Source organism: Miniopterus natalensis, chromosome 13 (genome assembly GCF_054644295.1).
Source record: "Miniopterus natalensis isolate mMinNat1 chromosome 13, mMinNat1.hap1, whole genome shotgun sequence".
In the NCBI taxonomy this organism is placed as follows: Eukaryota; Metazoa; Chordata; class Mammalia; order Chiroptera; family Miniopteridae; genus Miniopterus; species Miniopterus natalensis.
This window is the reverse complement of record NC_142093.1, coordinates 10,581,159-10,602,945: the sequence shown is the minus strand read 5'-3', so window position 1 is coordinate 10,602,945 and position 21,787 is coordinate 10,581,159. Positions and strand designations below refer to the sequence as shown.

Here is a 21,787-nt window from a genome sequence, read left to right as displayed (position 1 = left end):
TATTGATTTCAGAGAGAGGAAGGGAGAGAGAGAAACATCAATGATGAGAGTCATTGATCGGCTGCCTCCTGCACACCCCCTGCTGGGGATTGAGCCTGCAACCCCAGCATGTGCCCTGGCTGGGAATCGAACCTCAGTCCCCTGGAACATAGGTCGATGCTCAACTGCTGCGCCATGCCGGCCAGGCTAAGAAGATTATTTTAATTTTAGCACCACCAGCAGTATTTGAAAGTGGTTTTTGCTCACTATATTGCAATATTTTCCCTTTTTTTAAATTTCAATTTTGGTTTTACTTGAAGCATTATACAAATAACCAACAATAACTCTGTGAGAGGGAAAGACTGTGTGTGTGTGTATTTGCCATTTTAATAGACAAAAAATGTTCATTGGTTTAACTGGTATTTCTTTAAATATTGATACCTTAGCATCTGTTTATGGTTAGTCAACTGTGAATTGCCTATTAGTTACCCTTGCTCATTTTTCTCTTGGTGATATTTTTCTTTTTCATATTGATTTATAAATTCACTTTTAATATGAAGAATCTTTTGTCGTGGCTTGCAAATATATTTTTCAAGTTAGTCTTTTGTTTATGTATATACTTTTGTCATTTACATTTTAAACCGTGGTGTACCTAAAATCTGTCAGTCTTTTAAAGACTGTAGCCTTCTGATTGTGAACGGATTTCCTGAAACTGTTGAGCAAGTCAGTCATAATATTAGGTAGTGCAGACTCAGATTGTTGAAAAAATTCTCATGGGAAGAGAGCAAAGACCTTGTATAATTTATATGTAGATTGGAATTTTTCTTTTTTTTAAGTCAAACTTTGCGTGTTATTTATCATGAACTTCCTCAGTTCTATTTGGGAAATAATCAGTTCTCAAACATTCAATGCACTTTTAGTATGGCAAAAGATTCACTTTTATAGACCTTGCTCTATTTTTGCAGAGAAGATAATTTATATTTTTTTATCCTTTATGAATGAACAAAACTTGATTTGTTCGTCTTAGAATAAATGTCTAAGAGCCTTAAGTGTTACCTTCTTCATAGTGTGATATGTAAAGTACTTACAACTATGGACTTTTTTTTGCATTGCCGAGCAAAAACTGTAGTGTAGATAGAAACAGGAATTTGAAGGGGACCCAAGTGATTCTTTCTGACCCTTTTGTAGGGCAACTGAAAAGGACTAAATGTGCTGAAATTGATGTGGAGACACCAGACTCCATTCTGGTTAATACGAACCTTCGAGCACTGATCAACAAACACACTTTTTCAGCCCTTCCTGGGGATTGCCAACAACGACTGCTTTTACTACTTCCAGAGGTGGATCGACAGGTGCGTGATTTCAAGCATAAGCAGTTTTATAATCCATTTGAAGCCTCCTTCACTCATCTGTGGGGTACCCTTTTTTTAAATTGATATTTAAAGAGAGAGGAAGCGGGGGGGGGGAGAGAGAACTATTGATGTGAGAGCAAAACATTGATTGGCTCCCTCCAGCACATCCCCTACCAGGGATGGAGCCCGAAACCCAGGCATGTGCCCTGACTGGCGCACGGGAGGACTCCCAGCCAACTAAGCCCACGAGCCAGAGCTCTGTGGGGTATTCTTAATAGGAGGTCACTTGGCCTGTCTCTTTCAGTAATTATGGGGGGAGCACATAGCAACCTAAGAAATATTGTTCTTATGTATGCAGAATATGGAGTTCAAATTAAATGAAATACAACTTTACTATCAGAGGAAATTTGGATTATTTATAAAGAATTTTGGTTATTATTAGCATGAAACATTGAAAACTATATTTCAGTGTATGGAGTTCCCAGCAACAAACAGTAGAAAAATATTATTTAGACCAGAGAAAAGAATAAGGGAAGGAAGTGGATTAAAACACCTTTCTTCAAATATATTGAAGGCCTGTCATATGGAAGAGATGAACTTTTCTACAGTTGGCGTTGTTAAACTGTGGAATGGACTGACTTGTGATAGAGTAACTTGCTCATCACTGGAATTTAAGCAAAGGTTGGATGAACTGTTCTCATGGGAAAACGTGTTACCCCTCTATTAACTCTCTAGAATACAACAAACTATAGCCCTCAGGTCAGTTTCAGCCCACTGTTTGATTTTGTAGTTTTATTGGCCCACAACCACTCTCATTAGTTTATGTATTGTCTGTAGCTACTTTAATGCTACAAACACAAGTTAAGTGCTTGCAACACAGGCTATATGGCCTGCAAAGCTTAAAATACTTGCAGTCTATCTTTTAACAGAAAATGTTTTCCAATTTCTGTTCTAGAGCCAGGGTAAAGTAATGTTCACCCAGACAGATTTTGAAAATAAGTGGATTGAGAAGAGTTCCTCAGTCTCCAAGATGTCCAAGTAGTTACTTAAAATTTCTTCAAAAGGTTGTTTTTGACTTCAAATTAACATTTAGGTTTTTAATCCATCTAGAATTTTTTTTCGTATTGCCCTGAAATTGGGGTTCAACTTTATTTTCTACTGAACAGATAACCAGTTATTCCATTACTACATATTTATATAACCATCTTTTTCTTACAGTTTGAAATACCCTCTGTGTTATATGGTCTGTATATTTATATGTGGTACGTATTTTACAGGTGCAATTCAAAAGGAAATTTCCCTCTTTCAATTTTTTAATTATTTTTTCCATATGAACAGTAAGGTCATTTTAGTAATAAAAATCTGCATGGGGATTCTAACAGGAAACTAGATATTAACTTTGGGGAGAATGGCAGTTTCATTAAGTTTTTCCATCCAGGTTTTTTTGGATCTTGTGTTTTATGCCCTTAAATCAGATTTTGTGCTTTTAAACCAGAACAGGAAATCCAAAATCTGTAATAAAAGGCAAAAGAATCTTAAAACCTTTGGCAAGACATCATGACATCACAGATTAAGTCAATAGACAGATTGGGTGAAATATTTTTGATGTGTGACAGTTTTACTATGAATGATATGTAAGGGATTCTCATAAATTGATAATAAAAATAAGCAGCCTTATAGAAAAATGAGCAAATGATATAGGAATTGGCATATTGCAATACGGCAAATAAAAATATTCAATAAAAGTACAAAAAGATGCACAACACTCTAGTAGACAGGATAAAGGGAATTTTTACCATTTCAAACCCATTAGGTTGGCAAAAATTAAATAGCATGTTAACATATATTGTTCGCAGGTTAAAAGGTATATTCATATACTTCTAGTCGAAATGTGAATTGTTTTAGCCTTTTTAGAAAATAATATCTAGTTACACACAAATATTTCTTTGCTCTCAACCTATAGGGGGAAACAGTGTGTGTGTGTGTGTGTGTGTGTGTGTGTGTGTGTGTGTGTGTGTGTGTGTGTGTGTGTGTGTGTGTGCGCGCGCGTGTGTACATACACACACGTATGAATAGGAAATAGGTTAATGAATTGAGGCACATTATACATACAATGAAACAATATCCAGGCATTACAAAGGTGCTAAAACTATACCAGTTGACTTGCAGAGATTTTCACAATGTATTACATGAGCCAAGTAAGATTCAGAGCAATGTATGTAACTTCGTCACAGTTTTATAAAACAAATAATAAACCTCAGAAGAAAAACTTTTACATGTATTTATTTGTTTGCAAATGATTTTTTGGTATAATTATTCAATAGGGAATGGGATTAAAAGGAGAGGAAGACAGGAAAAGAGGTAGAAAGAAATTTTTTAGAAAAAAAGATTATAACAGAGAAGTGTCCATAGTAAGCAGCATAGTATGATATAGTCATGTTTCTGTAAAATGAATGTACATACATTCTTTTCTAAAAAGAAAAGGAAGTCAAATTCCACATGAGATGTTTGGCTATCCTTTGTAAGCTTTCCTTGGCTTATTCTTTGACCCAGGTTGGTCCAGATGGTCTGATGAAGCTAAATGGCTCAGCCCTTAACAATGAGTTCTTCACTTCAGCAGCCCAAGGCTGGAAGGAAAGACTCTCAGAAGGTGAGTGCTCTATCTTATGTCTCCTAGTATGTCTCTGCACTTGGAGCCACTATGAGGGCATATTGGCACCTCTGTGCCTTAACGGTACTTGAACAATTTTGGAAGGCAAAGGACAGGGTATTTTCATAAGGTAGAACTAGCTATCCTGTGTGAAATACATTCCTAGACTTTCATCTGGAGCCTGTGTAACCAGGTTTAGCTCCAGATGGAGTCCAACAATGTTTCTTTTAAGGCTTTAAAGTCACCTGGGATACTAAAGAGTACATATGTTTAGGCCCTTTTCCCAAAGATTCCGATTTAGTAATTCTAGGTTGATTTCTAGGAATTAAAATTTTAATAAGCTCCCTAAAAGTATAGAATTAGAGTTATTTTATAGTGCTATGAATTATGGTTTGGTAAGCAGTGACATAACCTCTTTATTACTGCTCAACCTCAATAAAACTAACAGTAAAAAGAATTACTAAGAACATTTTAAAAAACAGCCTTTTTGAAAAGTGTTTACATACTGTAAAACTTCCCCGTTGGAAGTGTACAGTTTAGTGGCAGTCAGAGTGTTTTAATTAATATAGGTTATGACTTAGAATTGCTGACTGTGGTCACTGGTTTGCCATGTATGCCTTGCTTCTCATTCTGATCTAACAAAGTTACTTAAATTAGAGTAACTGATTGCATTTGGACAGCACATAGTATCCTTAACCCTGACTGCTCATTATAATCACCTCTGGTGTTTCTCGAACTACTGACGGCTAGGACCCCCTCTCAGTTTGTTTTTATTGATCTAGGATGGTGCTTGAGCTTCAGTGTTTCTTTCTTTTAAATTTTTAAAAAAATTTTTATTTTTTATTATTATTTTTTAATTCTCTCCCAAGGATATGTTTTTTAAATTTTATTGATTTTTTTTGTTTCATTTTGTTAATCCTCACCCAAGTGTACTTTTCCATTGATTTTTAGAGAGAGTGGAAGGAGGGGAAGGGAGAGAGAGAGAGGGAGAGAGAAACATCGATGTGAGAGACCCAGAATCGAACCTACAACTTTTTGGTGAATGGGACAATGCTCTAACTAAGTCACTCAGCCAGGGCTTTTTAAAAACTTTAATTTATTGGGATATCTATTTGCTGTCTGTCCTTTTTGGAGAAGTGCCTTTTCTATTTTTTTACATTTTTGGGGGGAGGAATATGACCTTTATTGAGCTTATCTACCAGAGTGGAAATAATATCTGTACAAAACCAAGTGTTTGTTACTATAACTTCTGTATCACAATTAAAATCCAAACAGTGTTTGCCCTGCCTGGGTGGCTCAGCTGGTTGGAACATTTCCCATACACCAAAATGTTGTGGGTTTGATTCCTGGTCAGGGCACGTACCTAGGTTTGGGGTTCCATCGCTGGCCAGGGCAGGGCATCTACAGGAGGCAGCCAGTCAATATTTCTCTCTCACACCTATGTTTCTTTCTCTCTTCCCCTTTCTCACTCTCTAAAATCAGTAAAAACATATCCTTGGGTGAGGATCAAATAAAATAAAAAATGAAACCCAAACAGTTTTTAAAAGGTTAACTCAATCAAAACCCACTACTTCAGAATCAATAGCTTCTTTGAAGCCACAGTGACACTTAAATATGGTTAAAACTCAAATGCAGAAATTTGGTTGGTTGGAAAGCTAATTAAACTTCCAACTTGCTCAAATAGAATTACAAAAAGGCAAAATTGTGTTTTTCACAGAGATACAGTCCACTGGAATCACCAACACTGGACAGCTGTTAGAGTGTTTAGAGTCCTGAGATAATAAGAAATCCCGGCATCCTTTAGGACAGTCCTCTGTTGTCCTTTCTTCCCAGTCAGAGATTTGTGGATGTGTGGACTGACACCACCACCAGCAATTGTAGCCTTGATGAGAGAGTCCAATTCTTCATCTCCACGAATAGCAAGTTGCAAATGATGAGGGGTAATATGCTTTACTTTTAAGTGTTTTGATGCATTTCCTTCCAATTCAAGTACCTCTGCAGTGAGGTACTCCAGAATGGCTGTGCTGTACACAGCAGCAGTCTCACCCACCGGTCCGTGACTGGTCGTCCTAGATTTCAGGTGTCAATGTATACGGCTTCCCAGAAACTGCAAGCTGGCTGTCTGCAAGCTGGAAACTGCCTTTGTCTTGGCCTTTCTGGAGTCTTCCCCAGCCTTACCACGAGCCATTTCGAATTCTGCTGAAGCTCAAACAATCAAGGCACAGAAAGGACTAGTCAGACACCCAGCGAGATCCCACCGCCTACTCCATCGCACCTTGATTCAAACTCATTTGTCCATTTTTTAAATTGGATTGTTTGGGGGGTGGGGGTGGGGTTGAGTTGTATAAAGTTCTTCATAAATTTTGGATATTAACCCTTTATCAGATATATCATTGACAAATATGTTCTCCCATTCAGCGGGTTGTCTTTTTATTTTGTTGATGGTTTCCTTTGCTGTGCAAAAACTTTTTAGTATGATGTAGTCCTATTTGTTTATTTTTTCTTTTGTTTCCCCTACCTAGGGAGATAAATCAGAAAAAAATACTGCTACACGAAATGTCTGAAACTTTACTGCCTGTGTTTCTTTTCTAGAATTTTTATGATTTCAAGTCTTATATTTGAATTTAAGTCTTTAATCCATTTTGAGTTTATTCTTGTGTATGGTGTAAGAAGGTGGTATGGTTTCATTTTTTTGCACATCTGTCCAATTTTCCCCACACCATTTATTGAATGGACTATCTTTATATCTCAGCAGAGGTATCATGGTGGTTTTCCCTTCAGCTCTCTCCCAAGAGCCACAAACCCCAGTCTCCCCTCATGCAACTCTTGTCTGTTCCACCCTCCCTCCGCCAGAGCCTAGGGTGATGGCTGCAAATAAGATTGAGATTTAGTGCGTTGGCCCTTTAAGAGCATGCTTGTGTTTCTAGCAAACACCGTCTCTCCCTGGCAGACAGAATCCCCACTGATTTTCACAGCCAGATGTTATGTGGGCTCCTCTTTCTGCTCTGGTTCTCTGGACTGGGGAGCCTGGCTTGGGGTTGAGACCCTATACTTCTCAGGGGGAACCTTTGCAGCTGAGATGGCTCTCTGGAATCTCAGCTGCTGCCCATGGGAATGGGGCCAGTTTTATCAGCATGTCCACCTTTCCTACCAGTCTCGATGTGGCTGCTTCTGCAAATCCTTGATTATAATGAGACTTTGCTTTAGCTAGTCTTTAGTTGGTTATTCAGGTTGATCGGCTCTGTATTTTAGTTGTAATTCCAGTTTGGTGCTGGGAGGAGGTGAGTGTAGCTTCCACCTACTCTGCTGCTGTCTTGGAGCTCCTTTTTAAGTTACCCCAAGTGATTCTAATATGCAACCATTATTAAAACCACTGATTGTATTAAAACAAGTGTGAAAAGCTTTAAAATAAATACATTTATTCAGGAGAGCATTAAGAATGCTATTTATTGCATACTTTTTAAAAAATATATCTTTATTGACTTCAGAGAGAGGAAGGGAGAGGGGGGGGGAGAGAGAGAGAGAGAGAGAGAGAGAGAGAGAAAGAAAGAGAAACATCAATGATGAGAGAGTCATTGATGGGCTCCCTCCTGCACGCCCCCTGATTGGGGATTGTGCCCACAACCCTGGCATGTGCCCTGACCGGGAATCAAACCACGATCTGGATCCTAGGTTGATGCTCAGCCGCTGAGCCACACCTGGCCGGGCCATTGCTCACTGTTTGTCAGATTACCGACAATTAGAGTAATTGACCAGCTAATTAATATCTATATTGTTTACTGCAATTGTTGACTTTTCCTGTCCTGTTTTTCTTTTTAGAACAAATTCTGTGTAGGAGGGATCCCTTGATCATTACTCTGGTCCTTTCTCTTTCTTAAAGATTTCCATGAGCAGAGGAATTGAAATAACACAGGCACTTTAAAACATACCCATTACCAATGCTTTTCTTGAAGAATAATTTGGTGAAGGATCTATGACTTCCAATCCCCCCCCCTTTTAAGTAGGTATTATTAAAAATGATACCTTGGTTATTATTGTTACTTTTTTTCATATGAGCAGTCACTGCTGTACCTATAGTCATGCAATTATATTTTTTGAACAGCAGAAACTGAACATTATACATGTATGAACAGAGTTCAGTACATTCAGTACTTTTATTTTCTTTTTCTGTTAAGCACAGTAGACTCAACAAAAGAGCACAAGACCTGGGTTGGATTCTGACAGCCAAATTCTTCTTTTCCTACTCATATGCTCAGGACTGTGATTTTCAGTGTTCTCTAAAACTGTTTCTTTCCCTCTTCTTATGTCCAGGAGGGTTTAGATGTCATGTCTGCCATTTCCACCTCTTATTTCCTAATGTCCTGGGCATTAGAATACAAAAGGAAGCAGCCTTTCTGAGCCACAAGTTTGAAGATGGCCTACCAAGCACATTGACTGTTCTCTGCTGATGGAGTGGGAAGGACCAAGGTGGTTGGTAGTGTATGCAAATAAATGGCATATTCAGAGCAGCTGGTCTTTGGCATCTTGCTTGCCTTGTTGCTAGGGCAATAGACTGGTACAATTAGAAAACTGACAACTTCAAAGTAACTTCCTATCTTTTACTGGAATCTCAAGTACCTCTAATCAGGGCCACAGCTGTTCATTATGCAGTTAGAGATAAAAAGCGTAAAGCACACGTTGCCTGGGAGAAACAGAACTTTAAAATAATAAAATGCCCAGTGGCATTATTTACTGAAAGCTCATGAGTATTTTTCCAGTGGAAATCAATTACAAATTCAAGGTTAGTGATAAATCTGTAGGGAGTATGTTTGGAGCAGGAGGAAAGTGCTCTAAGGAGGGCCCAGAGAAGAGGCCCAGTTGACCCTCAGCTGCCTACGTGAAGTGGTGTGCAAATATTTTTATTTCACCTAATGATACCTAGGTACTCTTACAGTAAGGAATATGGGCAAATTTATGTTGCTTTCACAGGACAGGATTCTGACTCCTTCATGAGTCTTTCATGATTTACAAATAGTTAAAAGCAGCAAACAGCATATTTCTATTGAATATCTTTTTGTGTATGTGTGCATTATAGGTGAGTTTACACCTGAGATGCAAGTGAGAATTCGACAAGAGATTGAGAAGGAGAAAAAAGTAGAGCCATGGAAAGAACAATTCTTTGAAAGCTACTATGGTCAGAGGTAATGTCAAGATAGGTTCTGTTCATCTTGTTACCTTCCTAGAAAATGTAGTCCTCAATTTCCTTCTATTTTTTCACAATTCTTTACCAAGAAAACTTTTTCTCTTTACAATCTCAAGTGCACAGAGTTGGATTAGTCATAATCTTTAACTCTTAAAACATTACCATTGTGGGTAGGAAGGTTTCTTAAAAAAAAAAAGATTTTAATTATCTTGAATTAAAGTCTCTTTTCTTTAAATAGATTGGCTTTTCTTCCAGTATCTTTATAAAATATAAGAATACTGAAATTCTGTATATTTCTTGTAGTAATTAACTTTACTTTTTTTATTATTATTATTATTTTAAATATATCTTTATTGATTTCAGAGAGAGGAAAGGAGAGGGAGAGAGAGAGACAGAAACATCAATGATGAGAGAGTCATTGATTGAGCCCACAACCCCGGCATGTGCCCTGACCGGGAATCAAACCTGATCGCCTGGATCCCAGCTCAACGCTCAGCTGCTGAGCCACGCCCAGCCGTGCTGTAGTAATTAATTTTAATCCCACAATATAACTTATCCAGAATCACTAAACAATGCTAGGAATACTGTAATAAAGCCTGTTATATCCAATGTTTATTAAGCAGCCTCCCTCCTCTGTAGAAAGCACTCTGGGAGATGTGTATAGCTGAAACAAGATATAAATCCTGTTCTCAAGAGACTGTAGTCTAACTCAGTTTTTTTCTAACAAAAAATCCAAATTAAGTCTTAATGAGGAACATTGAAATAGGTGACAGTGGAGCTGTATTGTTTGAAATAGAATTGAACACCCCGAGTCTTACTTGTTAGTCTCCCTTCCTTCCTCTGCACACCTGACGGCAGCCCTTACAGAGACTCTGCAGGCACCGCTGGCGAGCGTTTGCTCTCTTCCTTATCTCCAGGCAGCGCTCATTGACCCCTTCGCGGTCACTTAGGAAATGATTCCTCTTGAGATTAAGAGTCTCATGTCCTGGTTTTTCTATATTCTTCATATGAACTTTGAGTTCTATAGAAATGATGGTGTGCTTACATTTAGACTATTATTGCAGGTATCAAGTATTCCATAAATACTGTTCATTCCCTCTTCATTGGGCAGAGAGAGCATTACAGCACTTTTTGGATTCTTCCGTTTTTAGCTCTTGCTTTTTGCCAGCTTTTATAGAGGACTGTTTTTGATTACTGTCCAGTTTTGTCCTTAGCCATTTCATTTCAGAGGCACAGTACTAATTATTTGAAGTCACCAAAGAGAGCTGCCTTGTTTTTGCCTGTTAAGCAATATTCTAGAATGCATAGGCCAGAAATCCAACCCATAAGCTGGGACTGGAACCCAGGTCTCACAAGTGGGAGGCAAGAATTCTACCACCGAACCATCATTGCATCCCATTAAACAATATTCTAAATCATTAGAAGAAGTTTCTAGTGACTCCTGCAGAGTGGCCTAGCTCTTAGCCAGGCCGCACTATGGAAGTCTCAATTGGCCTTCACTCCCAGAATAGCTCAGAGGCACTGGATCTCAGAATTATAGAGCTATACCAAGTGAAATTTAAATAGATTTTCTAAAAACTCAGAATTCTCGTCCTCTGGCGAACACTGACAGCCAACTCTCCTATTGTCTCCTCAGGGTCTCTCAGGTTTTTTTTGGCGAGTCTTTCCACAGGTACTGCAGAGCAGAACTGATCACAGTCTACAGTAAACCCACAATCTCAGGGTACATGGGTCTTAGCCTTTCACTTCCCTAGTGGGTAGTCTGTGATGCATGTCTCCAGACAGTGTGGCCCCTTTATAATATGAAATAATAATAACAGTTAACATTACTGAACTTTTATTATGGGCTAGGTACTATTCTAAGTACTTTAAATACATTAACTTAATAATTAGCAACACTATGAAATGATTAACCTCAGTGCACAGTTGAAGAAAGTGAGGTACAGAAGGCTAGTCACTTACTTAATATCACATGGATAGTCATAATCAGAGCCAGGATATGAATCCAGGCACTCTGACTCCAGAACCGTCACTAATAATAATAATAATAATAATAATAATAATAATAAAATACTATATGAAGAATAACTATTATGTGTCAGGTTCTTCTAGGCATTGCCATATACAATTATCTCATAATGCTTCAATAACGTGGCCCATTTCTCAACTAGAATATTTCTTTAACCTTTTAGTTCTGGCCTGAGCCTTGAGGATTCAAAGAAATTGACAGCTTCACCCAGCGATCCCAAAGTAAAGAAAACCCCAACTGAGCAACCAAAATCCATGTTTCCTTCAGAGGCCTCCCCTGTCAGTATAATCCCTGTAATTCCCAAGGTGGAATCTAAAGGAGAAGTCCATATGCCATCATCAGTCAGAAAAGAAGAACAGGAAACCCAAGATAAAGTGCAGCCAGACCCTAAATGCCCTGACCCCCTGCTTTGCTCCACCAGCGACACAAGTGAGCGTAGCCTTCTTCCCATCAAGTGCCCAGAGGGTGAGGATGTCTTGGGGCAGAAGCCACTTGCTTCTGCTGAACAGGAATCTGAGAAAGAGAATCATCTCACTGCACCTTCTGACTTTAACAAAAACGAAAGCCAAGAAGCTTTAGTTAAGTCTCTGAGCAAACCCAAGAGTCCTGGAGTGGAGAAACCAGTAATGAAGTCCATAGTAGAAACAGGTCCACAGGAGACCACTGTGAAAGAGCCTTCATCAGCTCTGGTTGATCATAGCTCAGAAAGCCTCAAGAGGAAATCTTCTCTCACCCAAGAAGAGGCCTCTACGAGCTGGGAGAAAAGGCCGCGTGTCACTGAGAATCGCCAGCACCAGCAGCCATTTCAAGTCTCTCCACAGCCCTTTCTCAATAGAGGGGACAGGATCCAAGTGCGAAAAGTACCACCTCTCAAGGTAAGAGAATGGGAAGAACTAAAAGAGAGAGATGGCCTGAACACAGTTTTTGGTGACACCTACCAAATTTCAAGTAATTTTATTCATATGAGACCACGTGTAACTCTGGTCTTTATATGAATAAAATTATTAATAAGCAGCTATTTAGAACTGCATTCCTACAGGTCTTTGTTGGTGTTTGATTAAGTAAGATACCTGGATATCTAATGTAAATTACCTCCACCCACCCCTCTGCTGGCTACTCTTGTATCTTAAGACAGGGAAATTATAGTGTCTTATGTGGCAAAATGAGAAGTATAATGATAAACATGAGGCCATTGGTGTTATCAAAAGATCATATATTTGTACCAAGAACCATAATATTTAAGTGTTCCTTGGCCTTTTTCTTACTGCTGTAACTGATTTGATATGGGTCTAGAGCTACCTTTAGTTCCATCCTGTCAAAGGAAGTGTGTGTGGCTACCATGAGTCACCACTGGTTACTTGAAGGATATTGGTAAGAAGGAATAGTCTTGCTAAGCTCTACTACATAGGATATGGCATTCATTTCCATTTTAATCATATATTACTATGTGTAAAATCTTTCAAATTCCTATAGCAGTGCCTCTCAGTATATAAAGACTACATCTAATTAGTAGTGTACCTTTGAAAACCCAACCTCATTTTTACTTTTGATCTAAAGGTTTATTAATACTTGGGCTTGTGCTTAATATCAGCTTGCAGTCCTTTCATTCATTTAATTAATAAATAGTACTTATTTATTAATATGTTTTTATTAATAGTATTTATTAATATTATTGTGTCTACTCTGAGCCCAGGCACTGGGTATTCATCCACGTTAGGATATAAGTAGGAAAATAAGCCATATAGAAATACCCCCCTCCTTTTTTTTATTTAGGTGAATCAAAGTTAGTTCTGTCAGGAAACACCCTTTGGAAACATTCACTTACTAGTACTTAACCCATTTCATGTACCATGTGACTCCTCTCATTTTGCTTCTTATTACTAATAGTATGACATTTCCTTAGTACTTTTTATTTTTAAGATTTATGCTTTCAGTACTTACTAATCTCTCCTTATTTTTTGATAATTTTCTACCATTAACACATTCTGTCATGGTTTGCCAGATATTTTTATTTATATGATAATTATTTTTACTATTCTTATACAAATATTAGAAACCTTTCTTTAATGAATGTCAGAACTAATCTTCAGACCTGAGAGCTGAGTTACAGTTTAGGTTTTACTTCATATAAATGACACTTGGTAAGATCCATCATTTCATTTCCTCATCTGTAAAGAGGCTAAACTACATCATAGTCTGCTAATCCCAAGAGGCTCAATGCTGAAAACTTAAATCCATTATGACCAAGTTAATACTGTTTAACTTTTTCCTTTTACTTTCTGCTCCTTCCTCATCGCCTCCAAGAAAGACTTTCTACCAGAACTTGCTTTATAACTCTAATTTTACCGTAGACTTGATCACAAATCCCGCTTTCTTAGACAAAGCTTAAATTAATGTATAACAAAACAATACCTTTTAAACAAAATTTAAGTACAAATTTGATTACAAATGTTATACATGTATGTATATATATATATACACATATATATATATAAATTGTGTATGTGCATGTGTCATATATGCATATCTATAACAGTGTTGTGTGTATACAGTGTATATTTCTTTTTATAAGACAACATTTATTTGGTAAATCACAGAGATAGAAAAAAGTAATTCCTAGAAGAAATGGGCTGAGGAAACAAGTTATAGAGTTAAGGAAGGGCCCTTGGAGCTTGAGAGTGAGAAAGCTGATGGTAAAGTGCCTCGGGGAAGGGAGAGAGGGAAAGGGAAAGGCACGGGCCTGCTCCCAGGAAGGAGAGTGCCTAAAAAATTTTTTCAGTTACAGTTTACATTCACTATTATTTTGTATTAGTTCCAGGTATACAGCATAATGGTTAGACAGTCACATACTTCACAAAGTGTTCTTCCTGATATTTCCAGTACCCACCTGGCACCATACATAGTTATTATATTATTATTGACTATATTCCCTATGCTGTGCTTTACATCCCCATGACCATTTTATAACTAATCTGTGCTAGTCAATCCCTTCACCTTTTCACCCAGTCTTCCCATCCCCCTCCCAAGTAAGATATCTTACATGAAAATCAGTGGTTTCAAACCTGATAATGCATCAGAATCTCACTCAAGAAGCTTTTTTAAAAAGCATTTTCCCCCCTAGGGGTTCTAATTTGTGAATTTTGGGATAGGACTCAGCATATGTAGTTTTCAAAAGCTCCACTGGTTAAGTATAATACCAGGCAGGGACGAGAATGACTGGTAAACATTGTATACATTACATACATATTCTCTCATGTGGATGGGCAGAGTGGGGTGCACCTGTGGATCACACATACATACTCTCTTCCTTCCAGTGCAATCTACTAACCACTGTAATTTGAGGTAACTCAGCCTGTACTCTTAACTGTTGTATGCTTGCATATGCACGTGCACATGTGGAGCAGAAGCAGCAAGTTTTCTCCCGGACCTCAGTAGGAATGCTGAGAAGCACAAGGCAGTTGTGTTACGCTGCTTTTTTCTTTCTGTTTCTCTCTTCTCTCACATACACATTTGAAAATGCAGATACCATAGAAAGGTTTATATCTTAAATGATAAGCAGTTTTGAGTAGTTGTGACATTAGGAGAGAGAGGTATGGGAATATGAGGTGGGAGTGAATGTTGAGGGAGGAGAGGCTTTGGCACCAGAAGGGGAGGTTGAAGGACCCTAGAAACAAAATTGTGTTGCTGTCTGCATGATTTGGTCTTTCATCAGAGACCTCCCATCTTTGTCACAGGTGTTGTAGTGCTCATCCTACTCTAAGAATGTAAGTGTTAATGAAGTTTTGTTATTCTTGTAAATGAAAACTAACATCTGTTGGTTTTCTTCCCCCTACTTCTTTCAGATCCCGGTCTCCAGAATCTCCCCCATGCTGTTTCCTACATCGCAGGTCTCTCCCGGGGCTCGTTTTCCAATCTCCATCACTAGTCCTAACAGAACAGGAGCCAGAACTCTTGCAGACATCAAAGCAAAAGCCCAGCTGGTCAAAGCACAGAGGGCAGCAGCTGCCGCTGCAGCTGCAGCTGCTGCAGCCGCCGCAGTTGGAGGGACCATTCCAGGACCTGGCCCAGGGGGTGGACAAGGTCCAGGAGAGGGTGGCGAAAGGAAGACTGCTAGAGGAGGGAGTCCAGACTCAGGTAGAGTCAGAGAAACTGGAAAGGGCCCCACACTGGAACTGGCAGGAACTGGAAGCAGGGGAGGTACGAGAGAGCTTTTACCCTGTGGTTCAGAGACTCAGCCCCAACCTGAGACCAAGACCTCAGGCCAGGCACAGCCTCATAGTGTCTCTGGAGCACAACTACAGCAAATCCCCTCAGTGCCTCCAACATCTGCCATCAGTGGAGCATGCACAAGTGTCCCATCACCAGCTCACACTAGCGCACCCCCACCAGCTTTAGGGAAATTGAATATTGAGAAACTGAATGCTGCCAGGGCAGCAGCCACGGTGGCCTCTCTTAACCACCCACAAGGGCCCAGTCCTTGCAGGCAGGAGAAAGTACCTTCTGCTCCAACAGTTCCTGCTCTAATCTCAGGTGCCTCACCTGTTCATTTTGCAGCTGATGGCACAGTTGAGCCCAAAACAGGCCCTAGTAAGAATACACCAAACCCTTCAGCCTCAGCAGAGACAACTGCGAGGGCTTCAGTGGATATGACTTCCTCCCCTTTAACATCTTTATTAATAGCAGCCACTTTAGAAAAGCTTTCTATACCCCAGGTCAGTGTAACTGTAGCACCTACCGCATCAGCTCCATCCTCAAGCACTTTGCCAGCAGCTTCTAGCCTTAAAACTCCAGGAACTTCTTCAAATATGAATGGACCCATTTCACGGCCAAGCTCAAGTATCCCTGCTAATAATCCTTTGGTCACTCAGCTGCTCCAGGGCAAAGATGTTCCCATGGAGCAAATTCTGCCTAAACCACTCACCAAAGTTGAAATGAAAACTGTTCCACTGACTGCAAAAGAGGAAATAGGGATAGGAGCACCCACAGGCACCAACATAACAGAAAACAGCACCAGAGAGGAAGTTCATGAGAGGCCTTCTCACCCAGCAATACAGCAACTGGGTAAAACCTTGCAAAGTAAGCATCTCCCCCCAGTTCCCAGACCCCTTCAGCTCTTTTCAGGTAAGGATCTGAGGGACTCTACCATTGACACACACCAAGAAGGACTCAGTAAAGCAACCCAAGATCAGATCCTTCAGACTCTCATCCAAAGGGTTCATATTCAGAGGCATAATGTTCTCTCATTTGTGCAGCCCCCGCAGTTCAACTTCACTCACTCAGGTTTCCAGTTAGAAGACATCTCCACAAGCCAGCGGTTCATGCTGGGGTTTGCTGGCAGAAGGACTTCGAAGCCTGCAATGGCAGGTCACTACTTACTTAACATTTCCACCTATGGCCGGGGTTCAGAGAGCTTTAGGAGGACCCATTCTGTAAACCCTGAGGACCGTTTTTGTCTAAGTAGCCCCACTGAGGCCTTGAAAATGGGATATACAGATTGTAAAAATGAAATGGGAGATAATAGCAGCGGCAAAGAAGATACTGATGAGGAAAGTACTGGTGATGAGCGAGAGTCCGTCATGGTGAAGGAGGAGCCCCAGGGCTCTGGCAAGTGTGAAGCAGGTTCAGGACCCCACAGTAGAGAAACCCTAGCCACTGATTGTTTAGCTAACAAGAATATGAAGGCAGAGACACCAGTGCCTGAGCAAACCACTTTAAGCAAGGAGAACTGTCTGTTCACTAGAGGCCAGACATTTGATGAAAAGACCCTAGCCAGAGATCTGATTCAGGCAGCACAGAAGCAGATGGCTCACGTGGCAAGAGGTAAGGCGATGCACAGCAGCCCTGAGATGTTCAGTTCCACTGCTCTTCCTCCACCTACAGGCAGTCCTACCCATCAGCCTCTCCTCCTCCCACCACTGCAAACCCCAAAGCTGTATGGGAGCCCCACACAGATTGGGCCAAGCTACAGAGGCATGATCAATGTCTCTACTTCATCGGACATGGACCATAACTCTGCTGTACCCGGAATGCCTGACTGTGGCCAGGTATCTAGCAATGTAGGCGACGTCATGTCTTTTTCAGTGACTGTCACTACCATCCCTGCTAGCCAAACTATGAATCCCAGCAGCCATAGCCAGACCATTCCTGTCCAGGCATTTCCTGAAGAGAACAGCATAGAGGACACGCCTTCGAAATGTTACTGCCGATTGAAAGCCATGATCATGTGCAAGGGGTGTGGAGCTTTCTGCCATGATGACTGCATTGGCCCCTCTAAACTGTGTGTCTCCTGCCTTGTTGTGCGGTAACGAGACTAGAAAGAGAACACACTGTACAGGAGGCAGGAAGGGATGACAGGATGTGTTTTTTGCGTCCTTTTGGAATCACAGAAATAAGTAGATCTCAGTTGTCGAGATAAATGTTGCTTAATCAGGTATACAGAGTACAGATCTTACATTTTAGAGGAAGAGCACCTTGTATAGTAAGTCTAAGTCAAGCAAGACTTTGTGAATTTGTGACAAGTTTGCACTTACAAAATCATGTAAATATGTCACATTTTGTTTTTAACATTATTTTTCCAAGTGTTTAGGTAATAATGTATTACTTTTAATTCAAATTTATGTTCTACTTCATGTGACTCTGAGAAAAATTCAGTGCCGTGCATGGTGAAAGGAAGCTTGTCTCCCTTCTGTCCTTTCCTAAGAGGCTAGGAAGAGGAAGGAGTGAATGAATGGCCTGGAGAAGTGACTGTTCATGCTGATTATGTCTTGACCACCTGCCTGTAGGTTTTATGTGGATTTTTCAGCCTTTCCAGAATATGGATTCAGGTTTACTCAGCCCCTTCAGCCCCTTTACCTTAGATGGAACCTTCTGAATTCAAATTTTGATAAGGTATTAATTTCACATCTAGTACTTCAGACTCTGAAAGCTCTGACTTGGTTCTTGGCTTCCCTAAACCAGTACTATTGACAAGCACAATGCATGCAATTTGTGGGTCCCTGCTGCTCCCTAATCCTACTCCCCTGCTCTGAGATTGTGAATGTGGTCCGTGTACTTAGTCATGGGAGCTTACAAACAGGTTTAAAATACTAGCATAAAATTAACAGGGAAGTATTGGTGACGGGGTGATTTGAACTGTGTATTTTGTTGGGCAAGGGGAATAAAGGTGCAGAAACTTAACTCTGGGAAAGAATCTTAACATTAAAAACCAAACAGCCTCTTCTCCCAATCCATTACCCAGGGTTCAGTAGTCAGTTGTTGCTTCAGGTAGAAAAGCTCATGAATGCCGCCTTTGCCCATTCTGTTAAGCCTGTTTTGACCTCCCAGGCATCTGAGGAGTATAGAGTAATCTTACTATGTTACTTTGAAGACATCTGCACACACACAATAAAAGTCAGACACTTCCTGTTTTAGAAAATATGTCCCCTGTTTTGGGTTACTGCTGTCTATGCACTAGAAATTTCTAATGTAAAGGGGCTTCAGTGAATGGCTAAGGGAACATGTAGAAAGGAGAGAAATTACCTCCAAAGCTTTGTTGTTTTTGTTTATTTTTTGTGTCCTTGTTGTGTTTTTAAGCCTGTATCTAGCAACTAAAGAATTTTCGAGTATATATATTTAGGTCATGGTTAAAGAACATTAAAATAAGCCTACAGTTTACCAGAATTTGAATTTTAAAATTGAGTATTGTCAATGTGCATCATTTGCATATTGATTTCAAGTTTTCTAATTTCAAGTAGGTAAAGTAAAAATACTGCTGTAACCTAGTACAGTTGTAGTTGTACTTATTATTCAGGATGTGATACTTACAACATGCAGAACAGTGTAAACTGGTTAAGTCACATTCCAGGTTAGGAGAAAGCAGTAGTAACCTTTGCCCCCGTTCTGCTACCCTTTCCTGTCCTCCTTCCATGTTATACACTCTTGGTATTTTCAAACTCTATAAGAAACTCATTACTTTACTATTTTCATTTGTTGTTTCTGTTTTTTTGTGTGGGCCAAGGCAATTAGAGGACTAATATCTGTGTTCTTGTTTCTGCCTAGACAATGTCCTTCTGACTCCCCTTTTTCTTCCAGCCACACACAGCTGCAAGGATCCCAGGGGTAAGGTTTAAGTTCTCCAGCCACGAACCAGTAAGAAAGTCTGTTCTCAGACTTTCGGTGTCCTGGGTAATTCAGGGGGAGCTTAAAAAGACCTGTTGCTGGTTCAGATTTCCCATGCTCAGCTCTGCACTCCGCACTTCAGTGGCAGGCTGCAGATTGGTCTGAGTGCTGGAAGTTGTTGAGAGTTTTAGAACTGACCACATTCTAAACAATTACCAATTTGGGTTGATTAAAGAGGTTTTTCTTCTTTGCACCTTTCCTGAAATAGAAAGTTTCTCCTCCCTGGTTCCCTTAATGTGAGGATGGATCAACTAATCAGGAAAGGAGGAAAGGCATCAGGGATTTTCAAGTTCATTTAGAGAGCAAACCATATCGTGCCTCTTCATCTTGACCTAGGCTCTTGCAGATGGTCCTTAGATTTACTGTTCACCAAAATTTCTTAATACCCAGCTAATAAAACACCTGCATTTATTAATGCCCCTAAAACAGAAATTGAAATCGACTAGATACACTGCCCCAATATTGGCCAAATAAGAGAATAGTTAGGCTCTCTTAGGTTGGTAGTAAATTGAATACAGTCCGTTTATCAGTTTGTTTCAAAACTGGTTTCAAGTTGAAAGTCATGCGCTGAACAGGAAGAAAAAATTACTATTTGGCTCTTGAAAATAAGGCAGACTGGACAAAAAAATCGTTAAATTATTAAAGTATGGTATTCCAGTACCTTTAAAGCAATTTTTATTTTAGGTTTTCAGAATTTACCACTCAATTCAGTCTAGTACGAGCTAAGCTTATTTTTCTGGTATTAAGTTGCACTGTTTCGAGTGAGTAGGCAGGTTTATGTCTGATGCTTATACCTCTGGAGTGTGCTGCAGATGCCTCCCACTGCAGGTCACCTTGGGGAGGGCGCATTACAGTGTATCATCTCAGTCTCTCTTATAAATGTTGTGAGTCATCTCGGAAAGAAGGCTCCTTGAATCTAAAAGAATTTTGACTAAAATTCTCTATCCTGTTAAATAGAAAATAAAGCCAAATAACCTGGAGTTGTTTGCTCGGCTTTATCCCTAACTCCTGTACTCAAGATACTGAAGCTGTCTGTGGTACCCCATGTAACATTTTAAAGATCTGACAGAGGTGCAGTTTTTCTTGGGGTAGGGAAGCATTCTTGCATGGGCTAGGAAGGCACACAGATGTGGTTGTTTTAGGAAATTATCTCAGATTTAAATAAATAGCCAAAGGAAGACCTCATTGCTTTCCAGGTAAATGTGTAAATTCATACATATTAATAACCTGACAGTCATCATCCTAATTGTTTACTGCCATCTCTGCCTTAGAGTCCCTAAAAACTCTTGGGTGAAATGATTTGTTGTAATGAAAGGGTCTTCTCTGGTCATTACACTGCTATTTATTTCTAGAACTCACTGTCAGTGACCAGTGCCAGGGTTTTTCTCTGTAGCCTAGAGGTTTGACTTCACGACAAGGAGGGAAAAGTCTCCCCATTGCATTACAACAATGTGCTAAGTAAAAACTTGGCCAAGGGTAGTTTTCAGCTCAATTTATAGAATAGTCCAAAGAGACTGAGAAACATGATGATAGGCAGGGATCTTTCCTACCATGTTTCAATACCTACATACCTATTGAAAGAAAATAGGTAAAACATTTCCTAAAGTTGAAGTAAGAGCTTCATAGATTATTGGTTACTTTATTTTTATTAATGCTTTACATTTGATACAACTATTAAAGATCAATTTTAAAAATAGCTTTCCAGTAATATATTTTAAGTAATATATATTTTAATATCTATGTAAAAAGTGACAGTGGAAGACTGAATTTCTCATATATGGTATGTTTAATGTAGGACCTCACTGTTAAGGCTCAAATGATTTCAAAGGAGGTTACTCTAAAGACACTCAGATTATTTCCAAAAAATGCAATAAGGGTGATAGTCTTGGAGTTTATTTTTTATTTTAAAGGAAAATTGACTTATTTACCACAAGCTATTTTTTTTCTTTCCGGCTATAAGGTTTGTACAGACTGGTTTGGTAAATGTAAACTTTTGTGTCTTTTTGCCTTTTTTAAAGGAATTGTTAACATTGGAATTGAGGGTATGTACAGAGAAGTTGGTGTCAGCACCATTTAAAAGTCATATTTTTTCACAAATATAGAAAAATCATTTTACATAAGAACTTTAAGTATTTGCAATAAATATATGTATATAGATTGTGTGTATTCATATATTCTTATTTTTCATTTTATTAAGTAAAAGATAATTAAAGTGAAAAAAACTGTGGAGTTTTTGGTGAATCTTGAGATCTGATATATCTGAGAGTGGTGTGGGTAAGGGCCCTCAGTTGTTGCCTTATTTACTATTGGAAGATTTCCACAGATTGTATAGAAGGGAGTAAAGTGAGTAACTTGGTGATAAATCAGGGTAACATTTATTCCAGAACTATATTAAAAATATTAAATTCTCATAATCTGTCTGTCTATTTTCACCCTTA

General features: G+C 39.3%; 1 protein-coding gene and 1 pseudogene across 3 annotated transcripts in view; one reads left to right on the top strand and one right to left on the bottom strand.

The window, feature by feature from the left end:
• The window catches only part of ASXL2 (ASXL transcriptional regulator 2), a 76,142-nt gene extending 54,638 nt beyond the window's left edge, over nt 1–21,504 (top strand). For all 3 annotated transcript variants that reach the window (XM_016209149.2, XM_087823409.1, XM_087823410.1), the window contains 5 exons: nt 1,168–1,331; nt 3,885–3,981; nt 9,056–9,161; nt 11,356–12,067; nt 15,035–21,504. In XM_016209149.2, coding sequence (XP_016064635.2) covers nt 1,168–1,331; nt 3,885–3,981; nt 9,056–9,161; nt 11,356–12,067; nt 15,035–17,497 — 3,542 coding nt within the window. In that variant the 3' untranslated portion in view covers nt 17,498–21,504. The remainder of the gene's footprint in view (nt 1–1,167; nt 1,332–3,884; nt 3,982–9,055; nt 9,162–11,355; nt 12,068–15,034) is intronic.
• LOC107534164 (histone H2A.Z pseudogene) lies at nt 5,544–6,169 on the bottom strand (annotated as a pseudogene).
• Nucleotides 21,505–21,787: the final 283 nt, after the last annotated feature.